General features: G+C 35.9%; 6 protein-coding genes and 1 non-coding gene across 9 annotated transcripts; 4 read left to right on the top strand and 3 right to left on the bottom strand.

The window, feature by feature from the left end:
- Positions 1–3,191: 3,191 nt before the first annotated feature.
- LOC100257676 (1-aminocyclopropane-1-carboxylate oxidase 1) lies at positions 3,192–4,863 on the top strand. Its single transcript, XM_002279710.5, has 3 exons — positions 3,192–3,688; positions 3,768–3,991; positions 4,155–4,863. The coding sequence occupies exons 1-3, from the start codon at positions 3,518–3,520 to the stop codon at positions 4,747–4,749; spliced, it is 990 nt and encodes a 329-aa protein (XP_002279746.4). The 5' UTR covers positions 3,192–3,517; the 3' UTR covers positions 4,750–4,863.
- Positions 4,571–7,870, bottom strand: LOC100262802 (uncharacterized). Of its 2 annotated transcripts, XM_059740748.1 has the most exons (3): positions 7,472–7,870; positions 6,380–7,394; positions 4,571–5,777 (listed from the first exon to the last, which is right to left on the bottom strand). In XM_059740748.1, the coding sequence occupies exons 1-3, from the start codon at positions 7,660–7,662 to the stop codon at positions 5,694–5,696; spliced, it is 1,290 nt and encodes a 429-aa protein (XP_059596731.1). In that variant the 5' UTR covers positions 7,663–7,870; the 3' UTR covers positions 4,571–5,693. The 2 variants fall into 2 exon arrangements, with proteins under 2 accessions (XP_059596731.1, XP_002279729.1); XM_002279693.4 differs by lacking the exon at positions 4,571–5,777 and having other exon boundaries at positions 6,102–7,394.
- Positions 7,871–12,187: 4,317 nt separating this feature from the next.
- LOC100262870 (tetraspanin-2) lies at positions 12,188–14,361 on the top strand. Of its 2 annotated transcripts, none has more exons than XM_002282361.5 (2): positions 12,188–12,875; positions 13,821–14,361. In XM_002282361.5, exons 1-2 carry the CDS (start codon positions 12,378–12,380, stop codon positions 14,130–14,132), a joined length of 810 nt encoding a protein of 269 aa, XP_002282397.1. In that variant the 5' UTR covers positions 12,188–12,377; the 3' UTR covers positions 14,133–14,361. The 2 variants fall into 2 exon arrangements, with proteins under 2 accessions (XP_002282397.1, XP_059596658.1); XM_059740675.1 differs by having other exon boundaries at positions 12,203–12,879; positions 13,825–14,361.
- A 319-nt stretch (positions 14,362–14,680) lies between these two features.
- LOC100268021 (uncharacterized) lies at positions 14,681–18,306 on the bottom strand. Its single transcript, XM_002282345.5, has 8 exons — positions 17,691–18,306; positions 17,096–17,163; positions 16,791–16,938; positions 16,627–16,707; positions 16,345–16,431; positions 15,817–15,902; positions 15,327–15,447; positions 14,681–14,933 (listed from the first exon to the last, which is right to left on the bottom strand). The coding sequence occupies exons 1-8, from the start codon at positions 17,967–17,969 to the stop codon at positions 14,856–14,858; spliced, it is 948 nt and encodes a 315-aa protein (XP_002282381.1). The 5' UTR covers positions 17,970–18,306; the 3' UTR covers positions 14,681–14,855.
- Positions 18,307–22,162: 3,856 nt separating this feature from the next.
- LOC100854448 (PRA1 family protein F3) lies at positions 22,163–26,319 on the bottom strand. The gene has a single exon (XM_003633066.4). It carries the CDS (start codon positions 26,035–26,037, stop codon positions 25,468–25,470), a length of 570 nt encoding a protein of 189 aa, XP_003633114.1. The 5' UTR covers positions 26,038–26,319; the 3' UTR covers positions 22,163–25,467.
- On the top strand, positions 22,274–23,276 carry LOC100245702 (cytidine deaminase 1). The gene has a single exon (XM_002282337.4). It carries the CDS (start codon positions 22,274–22,276, stop codon positions 23,177–23,179), a length of 906 nt encoding a protein of 301 aa, XP_002282373.1. The 3' UTR covers positions 23,180–23,276.
- TRNAE-UUC (transfer RNA glutamic acid (anticodon UUC)) lies at positions 26,249–26,320 on the top strand. Its single transcript has one exon. It is a non-coding gene; the product is annotated as a tRNA-Glu (tRNA).
- The last annotated feature ends 30 nt before the right edge of the window (positions 26,321–26,350 follow it).

Raw genomic sequence — 26,350 nt, 5'->3', positions numbered from 1 at the left:
TTTTAATGATCCTTATGCTTCGGAAATCCGAACAGAGTAATGCGGGTTACTCGTGATTAAGAGATCACCTATGTAAGAGTGAAGTGGGGCCGCTTCTAAGGGAATTGAATAGGGCACAATTCTTATTAAACTCTTATAGAACCAGGCGTATGTTCATGGCCAAAATGAACATAAAAGTGAGAACTGAAATATGTTAGGAAGATTCCTGTGTGAGATATGTCATCTTCTACATAAATGGCAGAACAGTTCAAGGACATCGTGTCTACTATTTAGCTAGTAGAGTAAACATATTTATACAAGGGAAGGTTCAAAGGGTAACACCTACCTCTCCTATGCAGGTTTCAACCGTTGTACTCTATCACAAAGTTCATCGTGTCTTAATTTCTTTCATGTGGGGAATTGTTGGAAAAAGGGGATGAATGAAATTAAGTAAATCAATTGCATTAAGTAAATTCATTCATTTTTCCAGAATTCTAAGAGTCTCAAGAAGCCAAATTCATTTTGGCTTTCTGAACATGTCTGTGTTCTTTCCTCCTTGAAGTCTATAAATAGTGGTAGACTTTCTTTAAAAAAAGTACAGAAAAATGTTGGAGTATTGTCAGAGTGTTTAAGAGTTCCTTCCTTCCGTGTCCGTGATAGAGTTGAACAATTTCCAGTTCGCCGGAGTGGCTGCAGAGTGCTGTTGCTGCCATTCGAAGATCGTTTTATCCTGGGAGACAGACGCCTTGCGATTCTCAAAGCACCTGTGGAGAAGGCGAATCTGTTTTAAGGAGATTGTGTTTTCCACAAGACTCGGTCTAATCTTCTTCCTTAATTCTCTGTTTTTTTTTTTTTTTTTTTCAGTTTTCTTTTATTTTCTTATGAACTAACCAGTGTGTGCAGAGTGGTTGTCTAACACAGTACACTTCACCCTTTAATAATGTACCAATATTTTATAAATTTGAATGAGGAAGGTTGAAGGTCTTCATTGATTTCTTCACTTGTCTAGTTGACTTTGGTTAGGAAGCTTACGACATGTTTGGGTGTGAAATATGAATTTTTTAAGAAAATATGTTAGTTTTGAGAATAGATTTTACATATTTTTAATTATTTTTTAAAACAAAATTTTATTCCAGAAAACAATTGAAAATTATTATTGTCAAAAATTGTATTTTGAGAACTTTTGTTAAGAACGTTCCCAACCAGATCATAACCCACTTTAATTCTCGCCCTTTCAATATTTGATTTCTCTATGAGTTTATATTTTATCATGCGGGTAACTTTTGCATTGACGTTTGCTTGTGCTTCCCCAATTTTGATATTTGATTACTGCAAGTGATAGAAAATGTGGTCTGAGCCCAATCTAAAACGCTACAAGCCCAATTGAAGCCAATCCGACAATAGAATTTGAAGTATTGGGCCAAGGGGCCTTGGCCCAAATAGAGTTTTCACTTTTGAAAGCTAATAGAGTTTTTTTTTAGAAAAAAGTAATTTTTTTATTTAAAAAATGATAGAAATATATTGATCCTGAAACTAATTGTCAACGTAGTGTTTTTGGACTACATGGATAGGAGCTATTACTATTCTTTTTTTTTTTTTTTTTAAATCTTATTTTTTTTTTTTAAAGTTTATGCATTATACATAAGAATTATTACTATTTTTCTATTTCTAATGCATTGATTTAAAAATTTTTAAAGTAATTTTAAAAAATGTAATATAAGTCTACATTTTGTAAAAAAAGTCTGAAGCTACTAATTTGGACTCTATTTGAAAATTGTTATTGAAAACACTTTTTTATTCTTTACAACAAATTTTTTTTTTTTTTCTAATTATGAAAACATATTTGACAAAGTTTTGATGGAAAATAATTTTTTTCAAATTTATTCTAAAAGCATATTTTTAAGAGAAAATTTTAGGTGTTTTTAACTTTTTACTAGTATGTTTCTTTGTAGAATGTTTTAGGCAACAATTAAAAATATAAAAAAATATTTTAGAAATTTTTATATAGTATACAAGTGCATAATACCTTTATAAAAAATATGTAGAGAAAACTTTCGTTTCCACTCAAGCTTTTAAATAAAATTTTATTCTTATAAATAATTGAAAATATTTTTAAGAACTGTTTTCAAAAACTATTTTTGAAAACGTTGTCAAACATTTCCTAAACTTCTTAATAGAAGGTTATTCTCATGGATTCATCTAATTTCTAGTTACTGTTAGCTTGTGCCCTTGACTATAATTTCTTTGTGAGCTTACTGTTAGCTTGTGTCCTTGACTATAATTTCATTGTTGCTCACAAAGTAGATTGTCGGTAAACCTAACATAAAAGCTAAATTACTAATCGTAGAAGACTTCATGGAGAAGCAGAATGTCCCATGAAAGTTATTGTGGGCAGAAACTAGTGACCCCAAAAGAAAACTATTCTATCAGCACACTGGTTTGCTTCCCTACACCGGTTTTGGGTTTTCCTTTCACTTCTCCTACCAGTCCCTGGTTTCAAACTCAAGGCCAGAGCACCCACCGAGAGAGGCTTGTTTGACAATTATTTTCTCAAAAACAATTTTATTATACACAACAACAAAAGAACAAAAAATAGAAAAATATATGTATGACCATAAAAGACAGATAACAGATAACAGAAAACAGTTTTTTGTTCTTAAAAATAAAAAAAAATGAGTCTATGTTTAGAAACTGTTATAAAAAATGATTATGAAAAATAGTTTTTGAAAACAGTTTTTTACAAGACCCAGATGAACATAATGCTAAACACCCAAGTACAGGAGAGGTTCATGTCATCAAGCTAGCAAGTGTAAGCACTAGAGGAAAAAAAATTGCATGAACATAAAGCTAACTACAACATAGGTTTCTGCAATGGCCGATAAGAGAAAGGGTGAAGGCTAAAAGGCTAAAAGCATAGCTGCTGAAATTGCAGAAACATCTGATAGGGTCTCTGCTACTGTAGGTGGAAGATATAAATGAAAGAAAGAGGGTATGATAATAAGTAAGAACTTACAAGTTACGACCACAGCGCCCATTGGAAGACTTTGCAAGATTCCTTTTTTCCCACTTTTTCTTTGGCTGTTTGAAGGAGACTCATTCAATGCGACACTCTGCCCCTGGTTTTACTTTAAACCAGTGAACTAGAATTCAAGAAACAAACAATAGGATTATGCTCCCCACAAACAAAACAACGTATAAAATAAAGCCAAGTTGATGAAATATCTATAGAGAAAGAGACTGTTCACATGATGGATATTACAAGGGGCGAATTCTGCGATCACTGCAAAGAATGAACAGACAAAGCTTAGTTTACAAGAGAGAGCAAGACTATATGATTGATCAAAAGATAAAAGGGGAAAAAAATAGACTGAATCACATGGTGGGGGGTGAATTGAATTTGGACCCATTCATTATCGTTGCTCTTTTCAAGGCATCCAAACAATGCTCCTTCCAATAAGGTTGTGGTTAACCTGCAACTACCGTTTCTTCGAATCTAACTGCCCTCCAATTACAATATTATATTGAATAGTAATACTATATGGTGTCCGTGCCTATATATTCTCAGCTAATCTACCTGTTCTCATCATCCTGGGTCAGAAAGCAAGAAATGGAGGTCCCTATGATAGACTTTGATAAGCTTGATGGTGAGAAAAGGGCTGAAACAAAGGCTCTTCTCCACCAAGCTTGCGAGAAATGGGGGTTCTTTCAGGTAATGAGAAGAGATTTCATTTAGATTGAAACTTTGTTCTGAGCTTTGTTCTAATAGCTGTGATGATTAATATCTGCAGATCGACAACCATGGAGTTGACAAGAAGTTGATGGAGAAGGTGAAGCACTTAGTGAATACACACTATGAGGAAATCATGAAGAGGAGCTTTTATGAGTCAGAGATAGCTAAGGCCCTGGAGGATAAAGAAACTGCATCTAATATAGACTGGGAAAGCAGCTTTTTCCTTTGGCATCGACCAACTTCTAACATTGATGAGTTTACAAACATCTCAGAGGATCTTCGGTGAGTTGCTATTTCAACGAGAAACCAGGATGGATCAACACATGTAGTATACCATACAAACTTGCTAATCAATAAAATACTGGAATTTCAACTTTTGATTTACAGAATGAAAACTTTTGTGTCTATACTTGTATATTGACAAATGAATAATGCATATATGCAGCAAAACAATGGATGAGTACATTGCTCAACTGTTCAAGCTGGCAGAGAAGCTTTCTGAGCTCATGTGTGAGAATCTTGGTTTGGAGAAGGGCTACATAAGAGAAGCATTTTCGGGAAATGCAGGGCCTTCAGTAGGGACAAAAGTGGCAAAATACCCTCAATGTCCTCGACCTGAGCTTGTTAGGGGGCTCAGGGAGCACACTGATGCTGGTGGAATCATTCTCTTGCTCCAAGATGATCAAGTTCCAGGCCTTGAATTCTACAAAGATGGAGAATGGGTGGTAATTCCACCTTCCAAGAACAACACCATCTTTGTAAATACAGGTGATCAAATAGAAGTCTTGAGTAATGGAAGGTATAAAAGTACTTTGCATCGTGTCATGGCAGACAAGAATGGAAGCAGACTATCCATTGCTACCTTCTATAACCCTTCCGGTGATGCCATCATTTCACCAGCTCCCAAGCTCTTATATCCAGATCACTTCCGTTTTCAAGATTACCTGAAGCTTTATGCCACAACAAAGTTCGCAGACAAGGGCCCCAGATTTGAATCAATGAAGAACATGGCAATTGGGCATCACAGTCTTCATGCATAGAAGAAGCTTTTAAAGAAAACTATATGTATTTCCTATTTACTATTTTGTACCTTTTGTTCTATTAGTGTTGTATTTTCAAATTCCAAGAGAAGATAGTGGCTGTTGTTTCTTCCATTAGTCCCGTTTCTCCAGTGCACCATTGAATAACACAATATTGATACCGTGCCAGAGTCCTAGTCAAGCAGTTATCAGCCCCTAACTCAATATTGCATCCCAAATCTATCAAACCAATAAAGGAAAGTAAGCAGAATCCCTTGTTCTGAATATTGAATCATGGCTAAATACGATACTAATCAATTATTACAACTATTAGACCAAAATTGACCTAGTGGACCAATATAAGCCATAAAGGTCACTAGATCATTCTAATTTTGGTCCTTTAGGTATTACAAAGTTCTCAGCATCCAACAAATCAAATGCAAATTCAAGTCTTCCCCACATATGTAAAATCAGAGGCTTATTTCCATGGACTGTGGCCTATACATATTATGTTCTGTAGTTTCATACTCTGAAAAGCAACATTTTATGGCCCAGGGGCATGCCCTATTGTCATGAGGTGTATAAAACTATCTAAAGCTGCCCGGCATATAAAGTAGTGGTAGTGGTCTGCATAGTTATTGTTAATTATGGAAAGTGAGATATATAAAACCATCTAAAGCTTCCCTGCATATAAAGTAGTGGTAGTGGTCTGCATAGTTATTGTTAATTATGGAAAGTGAGATATATAAAACCATCTAAAGCTTCCCTGCATATAAAGTAGTAGTAGACCACTACATAATATTGTTAATCATGGACGGTGAGATTGGACCCATCCAAATGGCTAGTAACATATTACTTAGCTTGCATCATTTAAAAGTAATCAATGCTTAGCAGGGATGTATTTTGAATAAAAAGAGATGAAGGAATTGTTAGACATACCCATAAAAGCAGGAAGATTTTTTTCTTCATATAGCAGCATGCAGATATGTTGGTCTGAATTTAGTTCTAGTTGATTGTCTACGAAATAGACAAGATAAGCAAGGATAGACCTTGCAGATCAAGAATAAAAAAACTAGAAGTTAGATTTTTCTTCCTTTAGCAGCATACAGGTATGCTGGTCTGAATGTATTTCTAGTTGATTGTCTACAAAATAGGCAAGATAAGCAAGGATATTGCAGATCAAGAAACAAAAAACTAGAAGTCTAGAAGTGGTTGCTTTAAAACCAAAAACTTGGAAAAACAGTTTTTGAAGTGAGCCCCGACAAGTTTAGCAGTTTTCATGTTCACAGATGCTCAAGCTCAAAGCAACAAGAATCCTACAAACAAAAAAAAAGAAAAAAAAAAAAGAAAAAGAAAAGAAAAAATAATTGTAATTAAACCATTACAAAACAGACAACTTTGATAATATAGATTTGGTCACTAGAGTGTTTGTATGCTCAACAGCTTCGGTCAATGAAATCTTATAAGACTTCAAGAAGGGAGAACATTTGGTGACTAAACATAACAAAAAATTCCCAAACTTCAGAGACTTGGAAAAGGCTTCAGCCAATTCCTGAACTCGGTAAACAAGATGATCGATTGAATCCTGGGTAAGATGAACATTATGATTCAAGATGTTTTGCAACAGGTTAAACAAAGATTCTGTCCATACCAATTCATTGGATATTAGATACTGATGGCAAGGAAGGCAAATGAAACTCCTCACATGCTCTTCTTCACATAGTAGCTTCTGGAAAAAGGCAGAAACATGAGCTGGGTGTAGGCATTCCTTGATAATCCTCACAACCACATCACAAATAGGGTTGTTGATACCTCCTCTTCGGAGAAGTAGAGGAAACAAGAGTCCATACACAGCAGCCCTCTGATGGAGCTTGCAGTACTCTATTGTTGCAGTCACCAACACACGAGAAGCGGGTTCCTCTAGAACTAACAATTTGGGAAGTATAATTGAGCAGACAACTTGGCTGGGCCAACCAAGTTCTTCTTCACTTCCATCTGAAAGATGAGAAATTAAAACTGAAGCAGCCTCATCATCGGCTTTCCAAGGTTCAATAAGACCCAGAATTGCAAAGGAGTCGCCTCCTCTCTGCAAGCAGAGTTCATGAATTTGAACAGCCAAGCCTCCAGTTTTGGAACTAGATTCAAAGGTTAAAATTTGGGCTTTCAAACCAGCTGCCGTATTTTGAACTTCAGCATCCAAAGGAGCATTTTTGGATTGAACAATTTCAATTTCCTCTATCACTACATCCACCCTTTCTTCTCCATCCCCAGTATCGACCACCAATTCATCCAAATCATCCCCGCAACAAACAAAATGTGTTCCCGAATTCAACTCATCAGGCGATATGGGAAGCCATGGAAGAAGCAAATCACTATCACCCACAGTATCCTTGAGCCAATCCGGCATCGCCTCGAACTCCTCATTCACTCTTTCTCCACCAGAGTCCAAACCCAAACTAGAAATCCACTCATAGCTCGATTCAGACACTTGATCAAGCAGATTCCGTGCACCTCTCTTCACCCAAAACTCAACCTCTCCGTCCCCACTCAAAACATTCCGAGCAAGCCTAGACAAATCCCGAGAGCAGAATCTTTGTTTCTCCAAAGCAAGAAACGACAGAATGCGAGACTGAACCACATTGGGCAGAGTTTGCACCCACATAACCCTGTTGTTCAAAATTGAAACTCAGCCATTCGGTTCAAACAAACTTGACAAATGAAAAGAAGCAGAGCATGGGTTTGCCTTTTCGTGGAAGGAGAAGATGAGTCGGAGACGACGGCGTCGCAGGGTTTTGTGAGCAGCGAAAGGAAAGAGCCGGTGGTGATGGTGGTGGCAGACGAGGCGTTGAAAGATTGTTGTAACCAGAGAGAAGCTTCGAACTCCGGCGATGGGGAGTTCATAAAAATGTCGAATAGCGGAACCCAAGCCTCCATCGCGAAAGTTCTGTAACGGCTGAGATTTTGCTTCGGCGCTAAAACTAGTTGCCAAACAGACACTTCAAAAACTTCTTGCGTGATCCCAATCGCGTAACAACCGCTTGGGTTTGGAGCAAAAGGAGGCCATTAGCATGAGTCACGTGGGCACGTGCACAAAGCAGAGGAATGAGTTACCACCAGATCCAACGGATCCATGACCTACCGGGTGGACTCAGGATCTTATTAATTAATAAAACGATATGGTTTTGATTAATTTGTTGATTAAATGGAAACCAAACATGTGATATGGTTGAAGATGTTACCAACCAAACGCTAGTGATTAGACCCACTTATCCATTGGGCCCCATTGGGCCCATTGCTTTCTATGGTCATAAGAGGACTCAAACCCACCTCGGAAAAAGTGTGTTTCCACGCCGTATAAAAATATTGGGAAAATAAGAACCCATCTTATTATAATTTAAATAATTTGTCATTATACTAAATGGTCAAACTATGTTACCGAAGGTTGGATGAATCAACTTTCGGTACCATACCTCCACCTGTCATCATGTGCAAGAGTGTAATAAAAAAGAACCTTATTAAAGTTAATGACCAATATCTCAACTTGCACAATATGGTCTCAAAGAATTCTCTGATGGCTACCCGGGCATTGTAGTAATATTCCCCTATATATCTATCCTCTAATCCTCATCTTTTAATTAAGTGTTCCACATGTACACATGTACCCACTATGTGTGAATTGCTTCTATCAAGCGGATATTTGCCATGTCAGCAAAAGAATTAAAAACTCTTATAAAGCCCTCAAACTATAACTTGTACTTCTTTTGTCTCTCCTCATTTTCTTAAAATTCACTAACTTACAAACCTTAATCGTCACTTCTTTTCCCTCCCTATTGTCATTTTCTTAAACCTACAAATTTATGAATTGTGATTTTTGCCTTTTTTCTTAAACCTTAATGGTCACTTCTTCCTCTCTCTCTCTCTCACACACACACATTTTCTCAAATCTATTAACCCATAGAGATGATTTGACAATCCTTTATAGGTCGGCAAACTCCAAGATCAAACACCATTGACAACCATTGATTGTTCTTCCTTCATTTGGGATTTTCAAGATCAAACACCATTGACAACCATTGATTGTTCTTCCTTCATTTGGGTTTGATTAGAATTTTTTTTATGCAACTATATTCTCTCTCTAAGGGTTTGATTATTTATATCTTTCCTTTAATTTTTTTTTCTCGGTAAAATAAGACTAAATGTATTAAGGAAAAACACCCAATAGGGTGTGGGAAACTAAGTGATTAAAACCTTTTAAAAAAATTACTCTAATTAATTGACAAGATAAGAAATAAAAGTAGATAAAGAGAGATAAAAAGATTTTGTAAACGTGATTTCATAATGGTTCAACAAATTCTACCTGCATCCACTCTGTTCAACATTCTTTATGAGTGAGGGTTCCATTAGTTTAAGACTTCCAAAGCAAGCTTTTAAGTTCTACACTTGGATTCAACGACTCCAATAGATACTCACAAGTCTCTTCAAGCTTAATGCTAACTTGAAACTTCAATTCTCAGCATTTCTGAAATAACGAATGTTTAATCACTCTCAACCAAACTCAATAATAGCTTGATACAATAAATGCTATGACAAACACAAATGGATGTACTATAATGGATTTGCAATTAGGATAATCAACGCACTAGAGTTTAAGAGCTTTGAAAGAGATAAAAGAGTAGTTAGGCTATTCAATACATATGTTCTATTATCAATAAATGCAACCGAACTCTCAATTTATAGAGAACACACATTTTCTACAAAATTTAGCTTCGACTAGTTGAGTGACCAATCAAGCTTTGATTTGATTGGTTGAGTAGTCGTTGGACATTAAGTGTACTGTAGATGACGGTTGGTCTTAGCTTTAACCATACCTTAACTAGGAAAGACAATGCATTAACCGATAACACAAGTCTTCTAGAAGAGAGAGAAAGTTAATTGGTCCCTTAACCAATTTTTGATTGGGAAAAGGGCAATTGGTTGAACTGATTCCCAATTTGTTGAACTGATTCTTGGACACCATTGACTAATTGAACCTAAAATGACCTAAATTACTTCATTTTTTAGTCTAAAGCTCCCTAACATTTAGGTAGCACATATAAAAGCCTTTGTATGTCAATTAAGAAAAGTTATACCTAAGGTTTTTGAAGATTGACTTGGTTTTTGAAAATCTATAACATTTAAGTTCAATTTTAGGAAAAACGAAGTATGAATAAATGCACGAAAAGTATTTGAAATTTAAGTGCACCCAAATGATTTATCATATATGATTATCCTAGTCTTAATGGATCTTTGCACATCCAAATCTTCACTTTCCTTGAATCTTTTAAATGAATTTATCTTTTCTTTTGATTTTCTTGTTAAAACTTGAAACTTAACTTAATTTCAATTTGTTAAATTGTTTAACCTTGTTTTGTTAACATCAAAACTTGTTAGGAGAACTCTTGGGCTCACATTTTTCTTTGATGTTTATCTTGGTGAGTTTTCATTGAAACTAGAAGACATTTCACTCTTTTGATAGAATTTGAGAACTTTTAAAATTCTCTCCCCTAAATCCATAGTAATTAATTGAGTTTATCTTGTGTTCTTGGAGTTGCTCTTTGTTTTATTGACCAACAACATTAAGTCAACAAAACAAATAGAGTTATAAAAACATAAGATAATCTCAAATAATTTCAAAGGATTTTGATAAGAGAACTTTAAGCTTTTTATTAAAAAAAAAAAAAAAAAACAAGTGAAATGCCTTTTGGTTTCAATAAAAAATTTGTCAAGATAAACATTGGGGCAAAAAATTTAAAAGAAAGGTACAAACAATCAAAACATTAGAAAGAGAAATATGGTTACCGGAGAAAGTTTTGAACTCCTAAATGTTGAAAAGAAAATTTATGGCTGTTTGATGATAACATACATTGGAGTTCATCAATGATAATCACTTTTAGGGGAAAAAAATTCAAAGGAAATGTTGATTGTCAATGGTATCTAATTTTAGAGTTTGTAGAAGATAGTTACTTATGGAGGATCATCATAGCATCTCTACAAGTTAATAAGTTTGAGAAAATGAGAGAAAGAGAGAGAGAGATTAGGATTTCACACTTGGGGTTACAAATGCACACATGGAATGTTATATTTCTTTGATCTCCATTATCACCAAAACATATGCAGGATATATTTATCAATTGATTTAGAATATGCATTTATTCACATGGAACATATCCGAATCCATTTCTGAATTTTGGTTGAAGATGTATGGATCTTCTAAGGCCGAGGAGGGTAACCACCGTCATTGGATTCTCTCAGGCAATGGGAAGTGGGAGAGATTAGGGTTATGTTCTATTCAAAAATGTGATGATGGCAAAATGAACAGAACCTTGACTTTTTATACCCTCCTGCCTTAGGGACCATACCCATTGGGCTATTGGGCCTCACGAGTCTTAGGCCCATTATCTAAGGCTCGTGATGGCGTTTGGGCTCTACACATAGGTGACTCATACTCTTGAACGAACAAAAAACAAATGAAGAGGTGAATAACATAATCATGAATTATTGTGAGATATGTGAGTCCATATCTTAACATGGAAAGCTTAGTTGGCTAGAGTGAGGGTACAATGGGAACCTAAAGACACATCAAGTAAAAATGCATGAAAGTCTAGATATTTCTCATTTATGTTTGCTAATAATTCTAAGATGTAATATGATTTAATTGTATAATTCGTGAAATTTTGATTTTGTTTTTTTGATGACCATACAATAAAATTTAATGTTTAATAAGAAAAAAAGGAAAAATATGAATAATTAAGGTAAAAAATGTTTATGATTTAAAATAAAAATTATTCATCTTGGTTTAGTACTTGAAGGCATTTTTTTTTAAGAAAAAAAAGATTAGTGAAAAATACTATATCTGAACTCATCTTCTCCAATTGACATGAGTTTTAAAGAAATTATCAAATTCAACTTTTATCTTATCATATTTTTTTTTCAAATAGGGGTACAACGAGACGTGTATTTTTAAAAAATCATGTTAAAATTATCAAATTCAACTTTTATCCTATCATACTTTTTTCAAATAGGGGGTACGACGGCACGTGTATTTTTAAAAAATCATTTTATTTTTATTCTTGCAAAAATAAATATATTTTAAAAATCATCATGTTATTGAATTCAAAGAAATTTATACACAAAATATAATTAAATAACTTCATATATTATTATATTATAATAAATAATTTTAAATTCCTTAAAATAATTTCCTTCATAAAAAATATATTTATAATAGTTTTATTCTTTTTTATTTTAAAATTTAATTTTTTTTATCTTTATTTTTAATTATTATTATTATTTAATTTCAAGATCCGTCATGGGTTAAAAAACTAATTTTCTAAAATTTAACACAAGTTTCGTTTAAAACTAACATTTTTTTTTCTTTTTTTAATAAATATACTAAAAGAATCTACTTAGGACTTGGGAGTCTCGGGACCACGTTGACGCAAGGAGTCCTCGACTCATCCAAACTAAAGGCGTTCCAATCACACCCGCCTCAATTTCACAGCTCACTTCACACTGCTGAGTGCTGAGCCTTTTCAGTTTTCACACCCACCGGCCACCAGAAAAAAGGCAAAATCCTCTCGTTTCATCACCCACCGCCGGCGCCGAGACCCATGGCCGTCAGCAACAACATCACCGCAGTCCTCAACTTCTTAGCACTCCTCTGCTCAATTCCCATAATCGCCGCCGGGATCTGGCTGGCGTCCAAGCCGGACAACGAGTGCATCCACCTCTTCCGCTGGCCGGTGGCCCTCCTCGGCGTCCTCATCTTGCTCGTCTCCCTCGCTGGATTCGTCGGCGCTTACTGGAACAAGAAGGGCCTTCTGGCCTTCTACCTCTTCTGTATGGGGCTCCTCATCGGCCTCCTCCTCATCCTCCTCGTCTTCGCCTTCGTCGTTAGTCATTCCGACGGCAGCTACGTCGTCCCCGGCCGCGCCTACAAGGAGTACCGGCTGGAAGGGTTCTCGTCGTGGCTGAGGAACTACGTCACCAAGTCCGGAAACTGGAACAAGATCAGGACTTGCCTCGCTCAGTCCGATGTCTGCTCCAAGCTCAGCCAGAACTATATCACCGCCGATCAGTTCTTCATGGCTCACATCTCTCCTCTTCAGGCAAGTCCCCACAACTCCCAATTTTCCTCAATTCCACTTCTTTTCTCTTCTTCCAGACACTCTTTCTTCACTACCAACTACCAAGTTGTTAATTTCACCAAATTCAACATAGTGTGAAGAAAAAACAAAATATTCTTATTTGATTGTAGAAAAAGTAGTCGAAAATGATGAGAAATATGGTTCATTCACCCATGCCATGATCTACAACAAAATCAAATGCAATTCAAACATTCTTAAACTTCAAGTCTCCATGTTTCTTTTATTCATAAAAACAGAACTAAAAAAATCATGTGGAGATCTAAATGACACTGACACTGTGGAAGTAATAAATTTTGATTTCTGTGTATCATGTAATGTAGAATGATTTTAATGTAAAGTGTGATAAAAGATTATTTTGGGGTTACATGGAGTTTGTTCAATTTTAGAAAAAAAGTGTATGAATGTATTGAATTTAAATGAGGTGTCTTCAAACTTCAAACCAGGACCCATTTTTGCTTAAAGAAAAGGTAATACCCACGGTCCAATTTTATTCTTTAGTCCTCTGGTTGATGCATCTACCCCATCCTCTCCACATATCAAAGAGTTGATCTATCTGATTCGAGGGTCAGGATTTAAATAGCTTAGGTGGGTCCCTGTTGTGTGGGTTCATTAGACTCATTATTGAACTTCTCATGAGAGGAAAATTCTTCCCATCACAAAAGCAACAAAGGGTTGGCGCAAAGGAAGGATCAACCTAGAATGATGGAGACCATAGCTTGTCTTTATTGCAGAAGATAAGGAAAAAAACAAATAAATAAAGCAGCAAGTTATGGTTGCCAGCTTTGGCATAATGTTCTATGGTGATATTGGTTAGGTGTGGGTTTTTCTTCTTTTTTTTTGCCTTTTACTTTGTCTTTCCCTTTCTCACCCTTTTAATTTTATTTTTATTTTTTAAATATGGTACAGTCAGGGTGTTGTAAACCTCCAACAATCTGCAATTATGGGTATGTGAACCCAACATTGTGGATGAACCCCACCAATCCGATTGCAGACTCGGACTGTTATGCCTGGAGCAATGACCAAAGCCAATTGTGCTATGGGTGCAATTCCTGCAAGGCTGGTTTGTTGGGGAACCTGAGGAAGGAATGGAGGAGAGCCAATGTGATTTTGATAGTGGCAGTGGTGGTGCTGATATGGGTTTACCTCATTGCATGCAGTGCATTCAAGAATGCTCAGACAGAGGATCTCTTCCGCAGATACAAGCAGGGTTGGGCCTAGTATTGTGCCCAAGCACACCCCATTTCTCAAGTAGGTGGTTCTGGTTTGTTTTCTTTCTTATCTTCTTCTGTTGGATGTGGCTTTTTCACTGGTGTACATATAATATATTCCTGCCGAATGTGCTATCTAGATTATATGGACAGGAAATGAGGATAAGGTTGTGAGATTTGATTACTTGTTTACCATCTGTCAAAATGGGAATAAAATTCCAGTTAGTAGCTTTCCACAAGTATAAGATTCTTCTATTTCAGTGGTCCCAGAGATTTCATAAGGTTTTAGTTTCATAGTGTTCCACAAAAGTGTGTTGAGATGTGCATAGATATGGTAGAAAAGGTTGAAAACATACATAGGAAGAAATGCACTGACCTCACCGACCAGGGAACAAGAACTTTCCCTCACTTAAAGGTCTCTAGCAACCATTTCTATTATATGATTATAATACAGGGAACAAGAAGCTTAGTCTTATAAATAAAGTTATGTACTCTCAGCGGTTAGAAGTTAACAGTTCCACAGCCCTAATCTGTAGTTTGCTAATTGCAGAATGCAAGTGTAGTAAAACAGTTATTCCAAAATGGAATCATCTCTATGAATTCATAGGTATTCAGAGTGAAAACTCCGAAGTTCATGAGCTACAAAAGCTTTATCAATGCTTAACCATTTCCACAAAATTATGCCACAGTTAAAGAAAACAAATTCTCACATCCTCAACGAAATGCTCTTTGGTTATGCTGTAGACAACTTTCTAGAATATACAATGTACATCGGATCTGAGCGCCCAGGATTGGGAGATATATCCACAGCCTGCAGATGGATCCAAAAAAAAAAAATCCTGAATAAAACTCTAGAAAATGGGGAGTGCTCAATCTGGAAATTTGAGTCCAAAAAATTAATCTTGCAGGCAATGCAAAAGTGTTCCAGCAAAGATATTATTTAATCTAGAAGTGATGAGGAAAGAGGAGAGGAAAATATATGCAAATCAATGGTGTTTGAGGATGTCAAGTGGTCGAGAATTTGGTCACTAGAAGCAGGCTTCCCCATGACAAGACCAATGACTATTTGGGTGGCGATTAACTAACATTAGTGGATGGATATCTCGGAACTATACTTACAGTTTCTGAAAGTTGTTGACACTTGAAGAAAGAATATCTTCATAATTTTGATGCCATGAAATCAAAATACTAGGATATTAATTACCTGAGGAGGTTCAAATCCTCCAGCATAATGGAAATAAGACCCTACAATCAAAGCATGATCAGCGTCGCCAGTTGACGTCCATATTGAGATTGCCTTTGTCCAAAAGCAGCGGTTGGAGAAGCTGGTTTAAAATGAATTTACACACAGTTTAATGCAGAGAAGACATGCAAAACTAAGCAAAGAAAAAGAAAATATCTCAGAGCATATTTATTCTCTTCCTCCTGGGTTTAATGGCAAAATGGTTGAATCAAATACTGGGGCCAAGGGTTCAAAGGTTATGCTGAATCAATGTCCAAAAACCAGGGAAATTGATTTGATTAAACATCATATTTAGCAGTAATGTTAATTTAGGTTGAATAGATCTTCACACATGATAGAAATATAGAAAACTCAGTGACATCCTTTGCAGCTTGAAGGAAACTTTTCTTACATATGTGGTTGTTAAAATTTGAGTGCCTCTTAACTTTTTGGAAGATGCAAAAAGTATCACCTCATTATTGCCAGTCCGCCTGGTTTAAGAATCCGACACATCTCCTTGAATACATCGATAGGCTTGGTCAGATAGTCGACACTAACCTGCAAAGATGTAAGGAATTCAAATACAATACCATCCAAAAACACCTAGGCAGCTCCAGGGAGTGATTTCTGTTTCTGAGGATGAATCCAATAAATTCATACTTAAAAGGATCATTTCTGAGGAGTTTCAATCAGAAAAGTTCATATTGGCTGATTAAATATTAGCTCAATTGGATTATTTATCTCACAAGCCACAGGACAACTTTAATGTATGTTTTTGTGGTTTCTAAGTTTTACCAATGTAATCTTCTGCAGTTGAGACTTAGAGACCATAAAAAAAATTCAGATGCTGAATCATTTGAGTGTGAGTAGCCTTAACCATAAGCAATACAAGAGGATTCTATTAACTACATTAATACTATGGTTTGAATGGCAATCTCAAAAATGATATGCTGGAAGGATGCACTTATATTTGCATTCAGATGGAAAACTATATGCATACCACATTAGTAATGACGTCAAACGAATTATCTTCGAACGGAAGCTTGGGGTTCACATTCAAGTCTTGCACAACATGCTCTGTCAGAACCTGCAAAGACGGTGATTGAAGATTGAGTGAATCTCTTCATCTCATAGTTTAAAGCAAATGAACATATGAGTCACAGAAATGTCTACGTTGGAAATTTTGTTTGGTTTTTGTACAATGGACAGGTTTTCTATCTTCAGTTTGCGTAGACCATTGTGTTCCAATATTAGCAAATGATATAATTGAGTATGAACTCACTGGGTTCCGCTTCAGTTCTTCTTCATTCATCCCTAATCCTACCACCCGATCCTGCTTGTATCCTGCTGGAAAATGGCTGACCTGGACGTAAATCCACAGACAGGGTTACGATAAGAGAAATGATAGACAAAGGAAGAGGCACATGTAAAGGTCATATGCCTTACCCAGCTGCTGCACATGTCCAGGATGCTCACTCCTGCAGTGTTACTAGGGGGAAAAACCTTGGAATAATACTTGGTTAGTGCAGCAATGGCTTGATCATCAATATGTGTCACAAAGCGTGGCCCCTCGTAAAATATTGAATCTGGGGTTCTGAAAAAAATGAATGATTATTACTTAGGAAAATAAAAGAAAAAGAAAAAGGTAGCGGGTCATGGTACAAAATCTAGAGCTAGATGAACAAAAATTCAATGCTAATGTGAAGGAAAAAAAAGAAAAAAAAAGAAAAAGGAAATAGTTTGGATCTTACTCATCAAAGCGCTGGAAATCCTCCTCCTTGAAGGGAAATTGCTCTGGCCATTCCACATTCTTCAAAATCTTCATCAAAGAAGCAAACCATAAAGATTAAGGTTCATTTTGAAACACTAAAGGGTTAACTACTATGAAAATTTTCCCCACAAAGAGCAGAATAGCCCTTGAACAACCTAGAAGAATTTGAATCATAAAGCCACTAAAGTGAACAACAACATCATGGAATTTCATCTTCTTTGCTTGGGCATCAAGTATCAACCTATTCCCAAAATCTCGTACTTCAAGACACCCAGAGATTGCAAAGCGCAATCACTTTCAAACTCATTAAACCCCAACTCAAAAACCCTAATTGCATAAACAATAACCAGATTTGTCATTCAACATCATGGAATTTGATTTTCTTTACTAAGACATAAACCCATTATCAGAAACTCATAATTCAAATAACTTGGAAGCCAAGAACTCAATCACTGTAAACTTATTAAATCCCAAACCCAGAAACCCCGATCATGTCCATTCAATACAAAACCAACCCATTATCAAAAATCGAAATCCAAGAAAGCCCAGAAACCAAATCCACCAAAGAAGCTCACCTGTTCAACTGGGGAAGAAGCACCCTGTTGCCTTGCAGAGGCCACCAAAAATTTACCACCAATTCCACCCGACCCAGACATGCTCACAAACTGAGCCCAAAATGAAGCTCCCAGTCCCAATAGCAAGCGACGGGGCACCACCCTTCTTTTGCCCTTCAACTTCTTGAGCGATTTTGAGAAACGGGGAACAGAATCAACAGTAAAAGCAACTGAAGCTGTACAAACACCCGCCAAAATTGGGAGCCTCTGGTGCAGTGTTGCGGCTAAACGGCTGGCCATCTTTATCTTTCAGTTGACACACATATTACATACATTTGTATATATGTTGGGAAGCATTTTGAAGGAAAGTTTGTATCAGGAGAATGCAAATTTAGTTCTTGTATATCGAGAGAAAATTACATGTACAGGAGGCGTTCTCTACTCTGCTATCTATAGTTTCAGCTGTAAGAAAACTACACTACCAGATTCCTAACTACTTGCACAGTTCTTGAGTGATCTTGGTTCAGTTGAGTTCTGTTGTTGCAACAGCCTTCTGTTGCTGGTGCGGTTGTGTTCCGTCAAAGTGGACCTCCATAGACTATATAGTCCATCCACCATGGGATGAATGGCTGATGATGATGATACACTACTCTCAGTAGACTCTGGATTGGCTCCACCTCATACTTGTGAGTGGTGTATGTGCAATTTACGTGGCCATCTTTCATGAAATAATATAAAGTGGATTTCATAAAAGGCCTTCAATTTTCAACTCCACCCTTCTTTTTGGGTTATATGATTAAAAGGGTAATCCAAAACCCAATTTTAAAAACTTAACCCCCTATAAAAAATGTTTTTTTATTTTTTTATTTTTATAAAAATAAATTTTTTCTTTTAAAACCTATGTATAAATACTTAAAATGAAAAACAACATTTATATTAGACTCTGAGTTAATTTTTAAATAAAAATATGAGAAAGATCAAATTCACATATTTAAGATTCAACGAAAAATATATTGAAATAAATAATGTCATTGATTTTTTTTTTTTTGGCATTTTATAGTTTTTATAATAAAATATTTATGTAAAAAATTATACTTGTGAAAATAATTTTACATGTTTTCTATGTCTTTAAATATGTTTAAAAGTAATTTTTATTTATAATGTTTTATTTCTAATCATTCTCAATTTGTATAATTATTTTTTAAAAATAACTCTTAAAAAACAGTTAAAAATATTTAAAATATATTGTACAAAAATATGATATTTTTACTATTTAAAAATATATTTTTTTCTTCTGAAAATTAGAAAAACTATTTTTTTAAACTGATTTGAAACACCACCTTTAACTTTTTTTTTTGGGAAGGTAGATGGAGGAAGATGATGAGAGTAAATGACTAAATGTTTATTTTTAATATTTATATTAAGTTTTTAATGAAAGTAAAGGATGGTGGGGATTTTAAGTGGAATTCAAATAAAAACCTGCTTAATCAAAAAGCGAAATTAATGTAGACCTGCTTAGGGAAAAGTGTTCTTACAAAGTTGGGTACATTTGCAATATATATTTGATAAAAAAAAACATAAATAATTGAGGAAAAGAACAGTGTATTATTGCCTTTTCAAGTAATTTTAATGTAATTTAAAAAGTATGATTAATTTTATAAAAAAATATAAAAAATAATTTTTTTGTGGTTAAAGTAATAAGTCGGTTAAAGATATGTGTTGATATTTCATATAAAATGATATTTAACAATAACATTTTTTTACTGAATAAAAAAAATCAAAATATTTATTTATTTTATTTAAGTAAAAATAATTTATTAATATTAACCAACATAATTAAAATGAATTGATTATCAATAGGTTCATTTTAGTTATATTAATTGATATCAATAAATTATTTTTAGTTGAATAAATTTTTTTAAATATTTAATTTTTTTATTTAACAAAAAACAAACATGAGTTATATTTCATCAAATTATTGTTTTCTTATATAACAAAAAGATAGTTTTTAGATGTTTTATTAACATTTTGCATTTTTTTTTAAAAAATAAAGTTAAAAATATTTAAGAAAAAAAAAAAAGATTGTGAAAGTGTTCAAATTGAAACGTTCTTTTTGGTTTCATCCAAACCAACACACAATTCACAATTTTTCCTTGGAGGCTAACGTAGAAATGTAAAACCCTATTTTAAATGTTTGACGGTGAAAGGGAGAAAACACCACTAGGCCATAAGGACACGTTGTCTTATCAAATAATTGGGATTTTTTTTATTGGGTTCTATAATGAGTAAGTAGTTTAAAACGTGTACAATTGGTCAACTTTTAAAAACGTTAAAATGAAAATTTTCAAAAAATTCAATTATATGAACGTGTTTTTGACTAAAATTTTTATTTTCCTTTATTGGAGGCTTACATGTCAAAATTTTTATCTTCCTCTATTGGAGGTTGATGGCCTATTTTGAAATGATTTTGTTTAAATCTTTTTTATTAGTAAGAGATGTCCAAATTTTTATCTTCCTCTATTTGAGGCCGCAACCTGTTTTAAAATAATTTTATTTAAATCATGTTGATTAATAAGACATGACAAAATTTTTATCTTACTTTATCAGGGAGGTCAACAGTCTCATTTGAAATCATTCTGCTTATATCGCTTTAATCAGTAATACTTTGATTATAATTTTAAGAAAAATCATTTAATATTTGATAATAAATAAAATGTTTTTTTTCTTTTACTATATTTGATAAAGTATCATCAATAAAAAAAGTTATTTTAAAAGAATCACAAATGGAGCGACAAGAGATTACTTCAAACATTCTTTAAATCTTTAAAAATGCTTCTAATATTTTCAAAATCACTTTTGAACCATCTTTGAGTCGTGATTGTCGATTTGTAATCTTTTCCTCTTTTGGTTACATTAACCTAATTGTTATCATCTTCTAGTATAAAGCTCGTCAAATTTTCTCAAATCAAGTCCTTTACGCTTCCTCCCTTACTTGCTTTAGATCACTAGGGCTTCACATGACATTGTCTCTATCTCCCTTTTCCAATACCTTCAAATTAATGGCCATAAATCTCCGAATGGTCACATAACATTATTCATAATCAATAGAATTACACCCTTTTTAGTCATACCCTTAGCATCAACCAACACTTTTCCTATATCATACCAAAAGTCATTCATCAAATCTCACTTCAATAGAAATAAAACAAACCAAAATACACTCAATATAGAAGAAGAAATCACTATAAATGATTTATGACGACTCAATGTTTCATCTTTGCTTCATGTCTACCAGTTTTGGCTTGCCAAAATTGAAATGGCATAGAAAGTTATGTTGTTTTACGTGCAACGATTTATGATGAAAATTAAAGAAAACAAAGAGAAGAAAAACACACAGATTTAATGTGATTCGACAGATTACCTACGTCCATGACAACAGGGAAAAAGACTTTCACTATGTATCAAATTAGGATCACATAATAGGGTATTTATATTAACCCTCACGTAATAAAATTCCAAAAATACCCTTGAACTGTACCGTAAGGGTGTTGTCCCCTCCACTTCCCCAACCTATCGTTCACCCACAACAATAAAAATACAAGCTTAAATAGCAACTCCAACATTTGCCCCATTTTTTTTTTTTTTTTCTCCATATGTCTTTCACTTAATATGAGCCACATCCTACAAGTTAGGTAAGTAAAAATGCAAAGCAAAGTTTTTAGTAATAAAAAAAAGAGTTGTAAATTAAGAGACGGATAAATGGAATCCGTACAAAGATAGGGTAAGTAGAGAGAATACATTAAACAAATGCTTGCAAGCTTGCACCAACTAAAAAACATATTCCAATAAGATGAGTGTGAACCATGTCATTGTCAATCGAAGATGAAAAGAAAAAGAATATGTTCCAAGTGGTGCTACACTGCTACCTTGCATGTGGATGAATTTTCCTTCATCTCATGATTAGTATGGAAGAAATGAGGAATTAAACTATGAAGATGTGTATTTTGAAAAAAAAAATTCAACCCTAAGATGCATGCTAATCACTTAGTAATAGATGGGGTGCTATAATTGAAAGATGACAAACTTTTTTTTGGCATTTAGTCCATATTATAAGACCATGACATAACATAGATATGAAAAAAAAATGCACTGAAACAAAAGTAGACCCACCAATAATTAAATGGATACTTACCATGGTTTAACTTTATGCCACCATTTGGTTCCCATCTCACATGCTATGTGTTGACTTGACCTTTGTATCATACCATTAATTTAACATCAAATTAATATTAAGAAAAGAAAAAAGGAAAGTCATGGGGTCTTCTAACAATCAAAACTATTAAAGGAAAAAAAAAATTACTACTTTGAATGGAAGAATGAAATTATCTGGAGATAGCAAAAAGTGGACGGGAGGGAGGTAGCAATAAACCACCTTCAAAGTTATATATATCTTCTTCTGCATCGCCCTGTCTTCCTCGTTTCAGGGAACATAGTCTCTCTCGCTCTCGCTCTCTCTCTCTCTCTCTCTCTCTCTTTTGAAGGTTGTGAGATTCTTTATCTAATCGTCTCTCGATCTTTCATCGAGATCAAGCAATATTCTACAAATGGAACGGTCCAGATTCGTGATCGAAGCATCGGAGGCGGAATCGAAGGCGGAGAAGGCAGGGCTGACGGTGATGCAACTCTTGCCGTCTCTGGTGAATTCAGCCCAGAAGCTGGCTCGTCCACCCATATCCAAGTACCACGTCGGCGCCGTCGGGCTGGGATCCAGCGGCCGGATCTTCCTCGGCGTCAACCTCGAATTCCCTGGCCTCCCCCTCAACCACTCCGTCCACGCCGAGCAGTTCCTCATCACCAACCTCTCCCTCAAGGCCGAGACCCATCTCCGCTGCCTGGCCGTCTCCGCCGCCCCCTGCGGCCATTGCCGCCAATTCTTCCAGGAAATTCGCGACGCCCCAGATATCAAAGTCCTCATCACCTCCTCCTCAGATCAAGAATTTCGTCCTTTATCGGAGTTTCTCCCTAATAGGTTCGGTCCCGATGACCTCCTGGACAAGGATACGCCGTTGCTGTTAGAGCCACAGAACAACGGATTATCACTTGTAAATGCAATCGGTTCTCAGTTGGTCAACACAGGCTGCAATGGGGTTTGCGCCTGTGATCAAGACTCATTGAAATATGAGGCGCTTGAGGCTGCAAACAAGTCTCATGCTCCATACAGTGGGTGCCCATCTGGGGTGGCACTCATAGACTCTGAGGGCAGGGTCTACAGAGGCTCTTACATGGAGTCTGCCGCTTATAACCCGAGTCTGGGGCCGGTTCAGGCGGCCTTGGTCGCGTATATTGCAGGTGGGGGAGATGGGTATGAGGAGATTGTGGGTGCAGTGTTGGTGGAGAAGGAAGAAGCACAGGTTAAACAAGAGCAGACTGCTCGGTTACTGTTGAATTTGATTTCACCCAAATGTGAGTTTCGTGTCTTCTACTGCAGTTCAGCTTCTAAGAAGCCTTAGATCGTGATGTGAGTAATGTATTTACAGTCATTTGCAAAAAGAATTGAATCAGATGAATGAATGGAGGATGATATGTTTATCCCTCCAATTTGAATAATTTTCTTCACACAGTTGATTGCGTGTATTCACTATTGCATGTTAGGTGATGAAAAGTGATGGCGCCTGCTCACCTTTCTTAATTGGGTTTCTTCTTGTTAATAGAGAAATGCCAAAAGGAATATGATTGTGCTAACATATTGTGCTAACACAGCGTGTTGATTTTGATATCATGGGTCATGCTGAAATGTGATGGCTCCATTATGATTGGTGCTGAAATGTAGTGATCAAGGCATAGTTGCATTATGATTGGTGGGTGGTGTGGAGCAAGCAGAGGTAGATTCCCATATTCGAACTTCATAAAAAGGCACTTTTGGTTCAGTCAATTGAGGGACAAGATCGAAAGTTTTAAAGTTCATTATTCTTTACATGGGTTGTATTGGAGGTCTATATCATTTTAGTTCTTCTTTTAATGTCTACTTTAGGAGTAAAGTGTTGGGGCATGTTGGCTTTGTCAAGGACCTAGAATGACATCACTAAGTCAAAAAGTTTTCATGTTATGAATCAAGGGCATAATGACATTTAGTTCTTTCACCAAGACAGGAGTCCTATGAACCTGCAGTTGATGGGGTCATTCTGAAATCTCCTACTCAGGGAACACTACAGCTGAGATGAAGGACAAGGTGTATAGGAACTGCAGGTTTGTAGATTTTTTATAGCACAAAGGAAAATTGACTACCAAAATCTTATTTCTAAGTGTAATCACCATTAATATACAAATTTAATGTGGCTTAGAAACCATTGCCCATGGTTAAACAATCCTAAGATCACTGCCTAGATGGCCCTCGAGCCAATTCTTAATTTTGGGTGGCTTTTTCATTTTGCTGCGTAATGCCATATATACCATGAGAAACTAGGTAAAGCACATTTTGAAGACCAGACTCATGGATTGCATTGCAAGCCTATATCAGCTATACTAAACTCAGATATCTTAAAGGTTTACTAGTCCCTTTGCCCTACCCTCATGCCATTGACAGGGGAATGGAGCTATCACCCATGTTGCTCAAAGTTTCAGCATTTCATTCTACCATCACATTCTGTATCATTATGTCTCAAAAAAAGGCCCAAGACGTTTTCCTAACCCTCATGAAAGTTCAGATACCCATGGGTAATCCAATGTGAATCTTCATTGGGTAGCATTTATATGTAAAATCTCAACACCAACATGGTGGTTCAAAAACCATATTGGTGACACTCATTGTTGCAATGTTGATGATGGTGAACCACCAATATCCAAAATACAAGAGTGGTGTAACACAGGTTGAAACCCAGTAGGGAAGACCAAACAAATTTCTCATCTTATTGGTATAATCCCCTCCCCTGTTTCTATGTTTTGGGATGACTTGTTTTTTTTGCCAAAGCATCAAGAAAAAAGCATGTGTTAACACCAAGGAGATTTAAAAGTTCAATAAAGTTTTAGCTCATCAGTTTAACATAAAACAAATGACATTCCCAGATTCCTTCATTAAGAAAGAAGCATACACTCGTCCACCCATGTAGCTGAGTTGATTCCTTTGTGGTTCAGAGGCTTATATTGGGGATTTTATACCTCTCAGTTTGTATTGTTCTGTTTTTGTTTGTATTTACTTTTTCTCTTCTATTCTTTTGTGTACTTCTTGATTCATCTCGTAATGAAAAACCCTGTTTCTGATATAAAATTCAGAAAAATGAAAAATAAAAATCCACAAGATATTGGAATGAAAAGGAGAAGGATTGACGGGGAATCGTAGCTGCAAAAAAGGCAAATTCTAATTGTGTTTTCTTACTACTAATGAAAGAACTCACATGCAGGAATGAGATGCCCTAAGAAATATAAGGTGTAATGTAGCATAGATTCAAAAGCACAATTGTGCATTACGCATCATGTCTTCTCAGACAAGCAATTCAGTGGACTTCGCATTAATCCACTTTCATTTCCTGTTGTTTTATTTCCAGGTAAAAAAAAAAGGAGACTTTAATGGATAATTTAATTTAGACATTCATGGCAGTTTGATTTAAAAGCCTAAATTTTTTCAGGCCCTTAACAATAGAAATTCTCCAGTGATGAATTCGTTTTCTTTTTAATCAAACAACAACCAGAGATAAGAAAGGAAAAGGAAAGTCTGCATTCAATAAAGAATCAATAAATACCAATTTATGAAAATAAAATAAAAATTACAAAAATCCTTAACTGAAACGACCGCATCACACTGCTACGTTGTAGAAAACGAAGAACTAGCAGCATCTCTCAATCGCAATCTCGCACCATCTTCTCCATCCACGAACAAATCCTCAGTCATCCTCACGACACTGTGCGTCAAAACCACCACCACTCCAATCAACAGCGACACCAGAATGTTAATCGTCACATCCGTCAAAAACAGCAGAACGATGGTGACCACTGCCAGAATAACCATCACCACGCGATCGTCGATCGAGCGCCCGAGGATCACGACGGGTCCGTCGCGGAGGAAGTAAAGGAAGAGCCAGGCGGCCATTGTGACGACGAAGACGATGAGGGAGATTGGGTGCCAGAGCAAGCTGAGGAAGAGGATGAAGAGAATGACGATGACGTAGTTCATCCGAAAGTAGGCAGCGTTGGTTTTGATTCTCTGGAATGCTTCGGCAGCGTTGGCCGGAATGGAGAGTGACCGGAGTTGGACCATCTCCTTCCATGGCCGGCGTGTGCCAAGGCTTGATCTGATCCGTTCCCTGGCGAAGGAAATGTACCCTAGGCTTGGGGATACCGGCGTTCCCGCCGGTATGGTTCCGTACGTGGTCATATTCCAATGAGTGTCCGGAAATTACATCGGAGAGAAAAGAGATGAAAACGGTGCGACGCACAGTAGCAGAACCCAGGGGAGAAATCACCCTCTACTTCTTCGAACAACAAAGAGAGTTTATAAAATGTAGTTGAGGCACATCGGATATAGGTAGACGCTTTCCGTAACTAATCTAATTTAATTATAATTGAATCATTCGGTTTAACAATCTTCCGTTGTCGTCCAGCGGTTAGGATATCTGGCTTTCACCCAGGAGACCCGGGTTCGATTCCCGGCAACGGAATTCTTTTTATATCAAGCGTGACCATATCAA

Source organism: Vitis vinifera, chromosome 11, assembly GCF_030704535.1.
Source record: "Vitis vinifera cultivar Pinot Noir 40024 chromosome 11, ASM3070453v1".
Taxonomy (NCBI): Eukaryota; Viridiplantae; Streptophyta; class Magnoliopsida; order Vitales; family Vitaceae; genus Vitis; species Vitis vinifera.
This window is presented reverse-complemented; position numbering and strand designations above follow the sequence as displayed.

Coding starts and splice junctions, on each gene's coding strand:
- LOC100854448 (XM_003633066.4), bottom strand. CDS start 26,037: ATGACCACGTACGGAACCATACCGGCGGGAACGCCGGTATCCCCAAGC.
- LOC100268021 (XM_002282345.5), bottom strand. CDS start 17,969: ATGGCCAGCCGTTTAGCCGCAACACTGCACCAGAGGCTCCCAATTTTG. Junction 16,939..17,095: donor GATTTCCAGCGCTTTGATGA/GTAAGATCCAAA, acceptor CATTTTTTTCAG/AACCCCAGATTCAATATTTT. Junction 15,903..16,344: donor TTGACGTCATTACTAATGTG/GTATGCATATAG, acceptor ACATCTTTGCAG/GTTAGTGTCGACTATCTGAC.
- LOC100257676 (XM_002279710.5), top strand. CDS start 3,518: ATGGTGTCCGTGCCTATATATTCTCAGCTAATCTACCTGTTCTCATCA. Junction 3,689..3,767: donor AGAAATGGGGGTTCTTTCAG/GTAATGAGAAGA, acceptor TAATATCTGCAG/ATCGACAACCATGGAGTTGA. Junction 3,992..4,154: donor AACATCTCAGAGGATCTTCG/GTGAGTTGCTAT, acceptor GCATATATGCAG/CAAAACAATGGATGAGTACA.
- LOC100245702 (XM_002282337.4), top strand. CDS start 22,274: ATGGAACGGTCCAGATTCGTGATCGAAGCATCGGAGGCGGAATCGAAG.
- LOC100262802 (XM_002279693.4), bottom strand. CDS start 7,662: ATGGAGGCTTGGGTTCCGCTATTCGACATTTTTATGAACTCCCCATCG. Junction 7,395..7,471: donor TCTTCTCCTTCCACGAAAAG/GCAAACCCATGC, acceptor TTTGAACAACAG/GGTTATGTGGGTGCAAACTC.
- LOC100262870 (XM_002282361.5), top strand. CDS start 12,378: ATGGCCGTCAGCAACAACATCACCGCAGTCCTCAACTTCTTAGCACTC. Junction 12,876..13,820: donor CTCACATCTCTCCTCTTCAG/GCAAGTCCCCAC, acceptor AATATGGTACAG/TCAGGGTGTTGTAAACCTCC.